Source organism: Corylus avellana, chromosome 3, assembly GCF_965113065.1.
Source record: "Corylus avellana chromosome 3, dhCorAvel1.hap1.2, whole genome shotgun sequence".
In the NCBI taxonomy this organism is placed as follows: domain Eukaryota; kingdom Viridiplantae; phylum Streptophyta; class Magnoliopsida; order Fagales; family Betulaceae; genus Corylus; species Corylus avellana.
In genome coordinates, this window is record NC_142492.1 from 21,600,129 (window position 1) to 21,611,067 (window position 10,939).

The following is a 10,939-nucleotide window of genomic DNA, read 5'->3' on the forward strand; positions in this document are numbered from 1 at the left end:
GCTTTGCTGCGTTCTAGCGATGAAATTGATAAGCAAGCAAAGTAGGATATGGGTAAGTTTCCAAGCTGGATGTTCCAAAACACTCATGTTATAATTTCTCTCCCTTGGGTCTTGCAAGGTCAAGAAGAGAAAAGAGAGAAAGATAGTCCTGTTACTTTCTAGAAATGAAGATTTGAAAAGCATTTCAGGACATGATGTGCATGTGACTCATTTCCGAGACTTTCAAAATACCCATATCGGATGCTCTCTCTCTTCTGTCATTTACGAAGACTTGAAGAAAAGAGAGATATTTAGCCTGAGAAGCATGATCAAGGATAATCTTGCTTCCTCAGGACATGATCAACGATAATCTTGCTTCAATGGTTTACTACTGAGAGTATAAGGTGTTGGGTTTATGAATCAAATCGTGATGCTTGCATTTTTCTCTCTCTTGAGGATATGCTCAACTGGGAGAAAAGTCGAGCTTTCATTGTATGGAAGGCTATTAACAGAAGATTTCAGGCGAAGGGGTATGATCAGAAGGCATGTGTTGCAATGGAGAAAGAGGTGGGAATTTATAGGAAAGATTTCTGGTAATGAACGAGCGCGTGTGGTGCGCGTTGGCATGACAATTGCCCACGCATGGAATCCAAAGTCGTTGATTGAACAGTAGGTTTGAAAAAATGAGCTCAGTCGAATTTATGACAGGAGACCAGATCCTACTGCAACGGGATCTTTTGACAAAAATCCTTCGCGGCCCGAGGTCGCCTAACGCTTTGTTGTTTACTGTTTATTTCACTTGAAGTGAAAAATTTCTTTAAAGCCACTCGTCTGCTACTTCCAGAAACTTCAAAAAATTCTCTTCAGTTTCTGACGCTCAGTCTCTTCTCAATACTTCATCTCTCCCAAATTCTTCGTATTCTCAACTATTTTTCCTTACTCTCCTAAATATGGGAGCATCATCATCATCCGTTAACAACATCGATTTGAATGTTGCTCCTGCAACACAATCTATTGTTATGCCTAACGTGCAACTGGACGTGCCTGCTATTTCCCCTGAAGTGCCTGCTATACCTCCCGTTGTACCTGTTGCACACCCTAATGAACTTGCTACATATCCTGACGTATGGCAGCCAACTTTTGTCTTTGACAATCGTCCTATCACTATTCACGATTCTGTCATGCTCCATGATTCTACTGCTGTAGCAGTGGCCAAAGGTTTCGTAATTCCACGAGATCAAAACGTTCTTAGCTGATAGGTCGGATACTGATGCTATTAATAATTCATTGGCATTCAGTATCCAAGGTGCTGCTTCAGTTTCTGACATGGCACAATGTTTGAGTGCCAGAAATGTTGAGCTGAAAGTCTCAAGAAACCAAATTGGGGTCTTACAGCGACTGCTCAAATACTACAAACGAAAACACGTGGATTTGAAGCAGGAGAATACTCAGCTGAAAAAGATGATGTTATCCTACGCAGAATACTTGGGACCAAAGGTGCTAGAAATGGAGAAGAATACCGAACGTCTCCAGCGACAGCACGAAAAACTCCGGGTCAATGTTCAGGGGTGTTGCAAGTCTCTCCGCACACGCTCTAGTCTGGTACCTCATTAGAAATAAATATTCTCTCTGATAATTCAATTAATATATACGATTATGCTCATACTAGGTTTTCTCTGTGCAGAAATAATCTTCCTAGAGTAGCTCTAAGGAACAATCTACTCATCATTACCACGTGTCTCTTTACGCAACAAATTCTTTTTTTTGATGGACACTGGTATGTAATATTATAAGGAGCTTGTTCTCCAAACATTTCTTTTCGTAATTATTCAGTGCTCATTCAATATTCATTATGAAATCATTCTGTCATTGTAATAACTTCCTTTAAACAAACAATCTGTTTAAAAAGTTAATCACTCAATAAAACATCTAAGTATGCACCATCACATGTTATCAACCTCTAAAATACCTTAATATCATTGAACATATATCTTATAAGAGAAAATTTAGATCATGTCACTATATTATATCACTATATTATATTGTCTTTCAACTCTTATCTTTATGCTTCAAATTACCTCAAGGATAATAATCCATTATCCTTACCTTGTGAGAGGAAATTATATCAAAAGCTTTGGCATTAACTAAAATTCTCATAATACAATACCTACTAATCTCTCAAAATGTAAATATTATACACAACCTAAGAGCACCAATTCATCCTTAAAACTTTAAGCGACACTGCAATATAGTTTACCTCAATTATAGAAAACCTAATACCTTAAATTCTAAGAATCACCTCAAAGATTTCATGAATCGTACCTTAGAGTCATCACAATCATCCAAAAATATCAAAATCTTTAAACCAGAAATGTAAATATCAAAATGTCTTATAGATTCTAGGGTATACCTCATTTGCATTTATCCCTGCAATACTTAGGCATTCACTTCATGCCACTACGTAATCCTTATTCATCAATCCATAAATTACAACATCAATCATAGTATCATTATTGTCATCAACTAAATCTTAGCCATTACCAAAAACTCATACAAACTCGTATATCATTAATTCAGTTCAAGAATCATTTCACCACCGACATCCATAAGACTATTCATTACCAAGTCACTTACACAATTTGTCTCACAACCTAAATCCATAAAACCATTTTGTCACCAAGTTAATTACACAAATCATCACGCAACCTAAATCTATAAAATCATCATACAATTTTAAATTATGATCAATAATATTTTCTAAATCCTCGAGATACCTTAAAATATACCCTTATCAATCGATACTCTAGAAAACTGCCGCAAATCCAATTAGGCAGATACTATAGATCACAACCTATCTATAAAATAAAAATTCATCTTCGTCATTAACTTAATCACAATAATAAAATCCTCCAAATAAATCACACTAAAATGATTTTTTTTTTTTTTTTTTTTTCAAAAAATTAGCCATTTGAAAAATGCCCATGCATCATTTATTATAGACCACACAAAAATATGCACTCTACGTGGCCGGAATGTGGCTTCTTATTAACCCCCCCTTTTTTTTTTTTTGAAAAGTCTGCCAGAACCTTATAACCTTTGCTCTGATACCAAAATTGTAACATCCCCAGCCCGTTAAGGCTGAGTTTGCCACTTTTCTTCTTTTACAACAAAAATTCTTGCAAAGATCTATAAGGTCTATCAGAGTACTTGATTTTAAAGGATACGATAAATGTATAAAACATTATTCAAGAGATTTTATTACAAGCGAAATTAGAAAACATTAAACTTTAGTTGCAGAATATCATATTATTACAATAACTTATATGAAAAGACTTTGAAAATTAATAATTATTCCCGTCCCCATTCCGGCCTCCTATTCCAGCATCCTTTCTACCTGAAAACAAGAAATAAAACTGAATGAGCCCAAAGGGGGCCCAGCAAGTAACATCCACGACCATAGATAGTTTTACTCCTTATTCTCAGTTTTGAAAATCATTTTTACAAATAAATATACATCCAGCCATAATAATATATGTACGTACGGTTGCATTTCCCGTAACATATACATACTATTACATCTAGTAATAAATTATCGTTGTAAATCATCTTTATAAATCATCATCATAATGCATCATTATAAATCATCATTATAAATCATCTCTGTAAATCATCATAGCATATCATCGTTGAAAATATAGTATCATTTTCTCATAATAGGGCCCATGTACACTATTACCCCTGTGCACGAGGGTTGTGGGTCCTGTGACCATGGCACTGAACTGTGGCCACAGCCATGCCCGACCGTCAATTAACTCTTTCTTGGTGCACTCAACGGTCTAGTTGATGGAATACCACCTTCTGGCATAGCCTCCTTCAGTGGTTTCGCCTCCATCCGAGTATCGATACCGAACTCTTCTCATTCTTACTTATCTTGGGGCAAAAAATACTCTCATCCATACATGTGCCCTCATTTCATAAACATTTATCTCATCTCTTGTACTTTTCTTTGTACTTTTTTTGATGCATCTTAGGGCAACATGTATGAGGGTTTATCATCATTTTTCTTTCTTATAATCATCATCATTTCTCAACTTTCTTTTCTAAAAAATGGAAACCTTTTCAAATATAAACTTGTTGTACTTAAAAAGCGTTTAAAGAAATAGAAACTTTCTAGATAATTCATTTAGAAATCCTTCATGCATACAACATAACTTCATAATACGTAAATAAAATAATAATTTACAGTTTGATACAAGAATGAATAAATAGCATGACATGAAGTAACTTTAGAAGGGGTAGTGAATTTACTTACCTCTAGACTGAAGCTAAAAGTGGTATGAAGGAATCTAGTTGCTCCAATATGACTAACACCACTAGTATATCTTTTGAAACTAATTTCTAAAGTCCGCTATCTCTTGTGTTCTTTCTTTCTTGTAGCGCTTGGTCTCGCCCTTTCTCTCTCTGTTCTGAGTAAACACTCTTAGAAAGAAGAAAGACCGAGTAAAAAGCGGAAGAAGGAAGAATATATGCAAGAGATGGGAGAGGAGATGAGTGAAATTGTGAAGGAGAAGAGCTCTATTTATAGGAGAAAATCAAATACTATTCTACCTTCAATTTACAATTCTACCCTTCATTTACTATTTCACCCACCAAATACTATTATACCTACTATTTACTATTCTATCTACCCTATACTATTCTACCTACCCTATACTATTCTACCTACCCTATACTATTCTACCTTCCATTTACTATCTTATTATTTCACCAATTACCATTCTCTAATTACCACTCTCTATAACACCATAAATTTCCCAAGAATTAAAATCCTTGGCTACAATGGATATTAAAATAATATCATTATCAAAATAATCTATTTAAATAGCTTTGAAAATTCTGGGGTACTACAAGGAGGCTATGCCAGAAGGTGGTATTCCATCAACTAGACCGTTGAGTGCACCAAGAAAGAGTTAATTGACGGTCGGGCATGGCTGTGGCCACAGTTCAGTGCCATGGTCACAGGACCCGCAACCCTCGTGCACAGGGGTAATAGTGTACATGGGCCTTATTATGAGAAAATGATACTATATTTTCAACGATGATATGCTATGATGATTTACAGAGATGATTTACAATGATGATTTATAATGATGCATTATGATGATGATTTATAAAAATGATTTACAACGATGATCTATTACTAGAGGTAATAGTATGTATATGTTACGGGAGATGCAACCGTACATACATATATTATTATGGCTGGATGTATATTTATTTGTGAAAACGATTTTCAAAACTGAGAACAATGAGTAAAACTATTTATGGTTGTGGATTTTACTTGCTGGGCCCCTTTGGGCTCATTCAGTTTTATTTCTTGTTTTCAGGTAGAAAGGATGCTGGAATAGGAGGCCGGAATGGGGACGGGAATAATTATTAATTTTCAAAGTCTTTTCATATCAGTGATTATAATAATATGATATTCCGCAACTAAAGTTTAATGTTTTCTAATTTCGCTTGTAATAAAATCTCTTGAATAATGTTTTATACATTTTTTGTATCCTTTAAAATCAAGTACTCTGATAGACCTTATAGATCTTTGCAAGAACTTTTGTTGTAAAAGAAGAAAAGTGGCAAACTCAGCCTTAACGGGCTGGGGATGTTACATGATTGGTTAGCATAGATGTAATTCATGAGCAAACATTACGGAGGCCGGATGAACAATCGATAAGAATATAGAGATGCTTAATTTTAGTTGCAATTTTTTTTTTTTTTTTGACATGTCCACACAAGAAGAAAGAAGTGGATTCGAACTAGTGACATTCGCTTCATTAGGCGTAATCCCAATTAATTGAGCTACCTCTTAGAGACTAGTTGACATATGTTAGCATGTGATTAAAGGGTGTTAACAATTTTTTAGTTAACGTAACTCCAATCAAATATCGATACATGTCAACGAGTTGTAAAAGAGTTATAGGTGTGGTATTATTCTCTTCAATTCTTAACTCTACCTTAATCTAGTACACACTATGGCAAAAGTTCAAATGTAGCTATAAGAATTTTCATGCCTGGTCAGTGTAAATCATTATGAGTCTCATTGATGTATTGATAAGACTGTCATACTATAACTCAATCAGACTTTGAGAGAGCACCTACAAATTCCTTTGTCTATGACCATTTTGTTTAGTTCCTAACAAGCAAGTGTTACTGTATATAGTCATGTCCACGTAGAGTAGTTACTCTAGTTGCCATCACTAGCATTTTTTTTATATATATAAAAAAAAATCGTCCTAGTCAAACCTAACCCACGTGTCCACTATGTTCAAGAGTCAACCATGGCTCCCAATTATATCATTTATTCCTTTGTTAATTATTGAAAAAATATATATAATTAGTTTACAATTTTTTTTTTTTATTTTTTTATTTTTTTTATTTTTTTTACAAAGCTTGATCGATTAAGAAATTGTAGCTACCACTGTCAAGCACTAAATCCAGCTGGCATTGTCTGGTTTTGAGTTTTTTCATTGCAATTAATTAATTATCAATGTACCTTAGGTAGGTCTAGGATGCTTCCTTGAATGTTGCTGGTATAGTAGGATCCACGTAGACTAATGGTCCTGTTAATTGAAATCAAATCATTCATCAAAATTTAAAGTTTACTCTACATATGTACATATATACCAAGTACGTGCATGTGTACTTCAAATGAAAGGGTAGCACCCGGCTAGAGTTGCATGGGGTAGCACACCAATAAGCAATTATATTTTCAAAGTTGACAGCTCATTTTTATAAAGTTAGATCAAGACAGATGCACACGTTGTTTTTTTGTATGCATTATTATGTCAGTAATCTATAATGGTCTTCTTAAAGTAATAATACTTAATTAAGTCAGTGCTATCATCAAACTCTCTGAGAACAGCTGCCATGCCTTATCTGTAAAGTCAGAGAATGACTTGTATATATATATATTACTCCACACTCGCTCACAATATATATGTTCATGCAGGGATTGAGAACTTCACCTAGCTCCTTCTTCTCGATATGGAATTTGCCTCCCTTTTTAAGTTTTGCTTTTTAGCTTCCATTTTCTTCATCTTTCTCTTCCATTCCCTCATCAAGTTCTTCAATTCAAGTAGCCGGAAACTGCCCCTCCCGCCGGGCTCCTTGGGTTGGCCTTACATAGGGGAGACCTTTCAACTCTACTCTCAAAACCCAAATGTCTTCTTTGTTGAAAAAGAAAAGAGGTTGGTAGAATATCGGGTTTTATTCTTTCCACTTTTATCAAATTTCTAGCTACTTAATTGTTTTGTTAATGGTAGATTAATGTTGGTTTTGATATATATATATATATATATATATATATAGGTATGGTTCTATCTTCAAGACCCATATATTGGGGTGTCCTTGTGTGATGATCTCGAGCCCAGAAGCAGCGAAATTCGTGCTGGCAACGAGAGCTCATCTCTTCAAGCCCACATTTCCTGCAAGCAAAGAGAGAATGTTGGGCAAACAAGCCATCTTCTTTCACCAAGGAGACTACCATGCCAAACTTAGGAAGCTTGTTCTCCGAGCCTTCCTGCCCGAAGCAATTAAAAACTTCATCCCCAGCATCGAATCCATTGCCAAAGATTCTCTCCAATCATGGGAAGGCCGCTTGATCAACACCTTCCAAGAAATGAAGATTGTGAGTTTACCTCATCACCTTGAATTCCCACGTTTTCTCCACTCCACTATGTGCATGTCTCAATCGAAGATATATATGTTCTTTCTTTGCAGTTTACGTTCAATGTTGCCCTGCTTTCCATATTTGGAAAGGATGAAGTTCTGTACAGAGAGGATCTGAAGCGGTGCTACTACATTCTTGAGAAGGGGTACAATTCAATGCCCATTAACCTTCCAGGGACTCTCTTCAACAAATCCATGAAAGCAAGGAAGGAGCTTGCTCAAATCTTGGCAAAAATCCTCTCAGCCAGGAGGCAGATGAAATACGATCACAACGACTTGCTCGGATCTTTCATGGGTGACAAAGAAGGCCTCACTGACGACCAGATTGCCGACAACATTATCGGAGTCATATTCGCTGCTCGTGATACCACTGCCAGCGTGCTTACATGGATCCTCAAGTACCTTGGCGAGAACCCCACTGTTCTTCAAGCTGTCACTGTAAGAAAATTGCTCCTCTCAAGTGCCATATCTTTCCATAAATTTAAATTAAATTTTTATAATTTTTTATTTAAAAAAAAAAAAAAAAAAAGCAATTAAGTTTTTTTGTTTTTGAATTTACAGGAAGAGCAAGAGAATATTATGAGGAGGAAAGAAGAGAATGGCGAGGAGAAAGTTCTCACTTGGGCAGACACTAAAAGGATGACAGTCACTTCAAGGGTGATTCAAGAGACACTTAGAGTTGCTTCAATTTTATCTTTTACTTTTAGAGAGGCAGTAGAAGATGTTGAATATGAAGGTCAGTCAAATTACCGCAAATTTTGACTCTAAAGTAGGCTCTATTTTATATTCTTCCTACTTTTTATATATACTAACTTTAACTAATTTGTTTGGAAATTCTTCTTTAGGTTATCTCATACCCAAAGGGTGGAAAGTTTTGCCCCTTTTCAGAAACATTCACCACAGTCCAGAGATCTTCCCAGAGCCTGAGAAGTTTGATCCCTCAAGATTTGAGGTAAAATTTTAATTTACTCATAATTCTTTTTTTCTTTTTCTTTTTTTGTCAAGAAAGTATTTATTCTTATCCTAGGGCTTGAATGGTATCACCAGGTTACTCCAAAACCCAATACCTTTATGCCATTTGGCAATGGGACCCACTCCTGTCCTGGGAATGAGTTAGCCAAGCTGGAAATGTTAGTGCTTCTCCATCATCTGACCACAAAGTACAGGTATGCAATCATCAACAATAACAGAATCAATAACTTTTAACCTTTTTCACTTGTGGTTTGGCCGCTAATAAATGACCAGCTTCTAAAAATAGAATGTCTGCTGACATGTGTTTTGTCTGTAACATTACGCAGGTGGTCTGTGGTTGGTACACAAAATGGGATTCAATATGACCCATTTGCTCTTCCCCAAAATGGTTTGCCCATTAGAGTATCTCTGAAGAAAGGCACTACTCCAAAAATCTAGTGTCAATTACAATGGAGACTTTCTACATGTAGAAAGAATTCCATCGCCAAATTGGTTCCTATTTCTTGAGATAATGATGAAGAAGAAGACGGTAAAAAAAAAAAAAGCGAAGAGAGAGAAACTCCTCCCTCACTTTAGGGCCAAGACACCCAAACAAGGAAATTTTAAGATTAGCATAAGAATAGGGAAGACAAGTGTACAGAAGAGGGTTACCAAAAAAAAAAAAAAAAAAATTATGTGCAAGCAAGTTATGTTCATTTTTTTCTAAGAGATGAGGTAAAAAAGTTCCTCATCAGTGGCGTGGGATTAATCTATTTAAGTAGGTTTATATAGTTTTAGGAGTGTTCTTGTCATTTCTAACCAATATAATGTGCCGCAAGGCAAAAATGAAAATTCAATTATCGATCCAAATTTGATTCCAAATAATTTGAATGAGATAGTAACATTGTTCTCTAGTGCAAAGGTCTTTGTATTAAAGACCAATTTTAAACTCTACCCTAGTCAAATCTAACCCACCCGTCCACTTTGTTCAAGAACCAACCCTGGCTCCCAATTATATCCTTTATTCCTTAATTAATTACTGAAAAAAATACATATTGTTCAAATGAATATATAATTAAAATAATTATTTAGCTTGGATTTTTTTTTTTTTTTTTTTTTTTTAGGCAAAGCATGAATATCAATTAAGAAATTACTTCTTGTCGATAGAGACTGTCAAGCACTAAATCCAACTGGCATTGTCTGGTTTTGAGTTTTTTCATTGCAATTAATTATGTACATATATACCTTAGATCTTGGATGCTTCCTTGAATGCTGCCATGCCTTATATATATATAGAGAGAGAGAGATATGTGTGAGTGAGCTAGTGAGAGAGAGAGAGAGAGGTATCTCTCTCTCTCTCTCTCACTAGCTCACTCACACATATATATAAAATACATTAAATTCATTCAGGGAGCACTGCAGGGATTGAGAACAGCACCAAAAGGTGGGGCTCTAATTAGAAGTGGTTTCCAACCCAGAAAGTTGCAAAACTACAAAGAAAATCCTCGTGGGGTAGGTGAGGATCCCATTCCATCCCATATTGTCTCATTCAAGAACAATAATTATAACTTATATAAAAAAGAAAGAAGAAAAAGAAAACAATATTTATAATAAACAAACCTATAATTAAAGAGGAGAGGATAGTTACCTCAACATGCAAAATGTTAAAAGCAGGTACCCATTATTTTAGAAAATACTAACAGATCCAGACCCACAACCGTTATTTAATAATAAGTAATTATTATGAGAATGCCTCAGTTATTCAAATAAATTTTAAATTTTTTGGACAACTACTCAGATATATAACTGAGTTTCATGACATGAACCCACTCATAATAACTATTTAAATTATAATTTAAACAGATAATTGCGTAATATCTCAATCTACAATAGACGTACAACAATTCCTAGTAAGTGGGTTTATGGTTTGGCACATGACCCCATTTGAGGCCTCTAAAAGTTGAAACTTATCGATCGATACACGTTGCAAGAAACGGGGACATACGACTGACCCCTTGTTTTGTTTTTTCTTTGTATTCTTAAGTGGTTTTCAACAAACCCTGGTGGCTGGTGTTGTTTTATTCTTGAAGTGGTTTTTGAACCAACTTTTTATATATATGTTTATTAGGAGATGTCATTGTTTGTGACCAATCACGAGACAAGGTCAAAAACCCAATTGTCCACTCGAAAAATAGAAATAGCATGGAGTCAAGAGAGAGTAGCACATGCAAATTGATCCAATGGTTCCTGTCCCAGTCAAACTACTTGATTCCTTACTTTGCAT

The 10,939-nt window shown here is 35.3% G+C and overlaps 1 protein-coding gene across 1 annotated transcript; it reads left to right on the forward strand.

Annotated features, from left to right (window-relative positions):
- Positions 1 to 6,996: 6,996 nt before the first annotated feature.
- On the forward strand, positions 6,997 to 9,200 carry LOC132175710 (abscisic acid 8'-hydroxylase CYP707A2-like). The gene is made up of 7 exons (XM_059587732.2): positions 6,997 to 7,223; positions 7,345 to 7,663; positions 7,756 to 8,142; positions 8,266 to 8,440; positions 8,550 to 8,656; positions 8,752 to 8,870; positions 9,003 to 9,200. The coding sequence occupies exons 1-7, from the start codon at positions 7,021 to 7,023 to the stop codon at positions 9,112 to 9,114; spliced, it is 1,422 nt and encodes a 473-aa protein (XP_059443715.2). The 5' UTR covers positions 6,997 to 7,020; the 3' UTR covers positions 9,115 to 9,200.
- Positions 9,201 to 10,939: the final 1,739 nt, after the last annotated feature.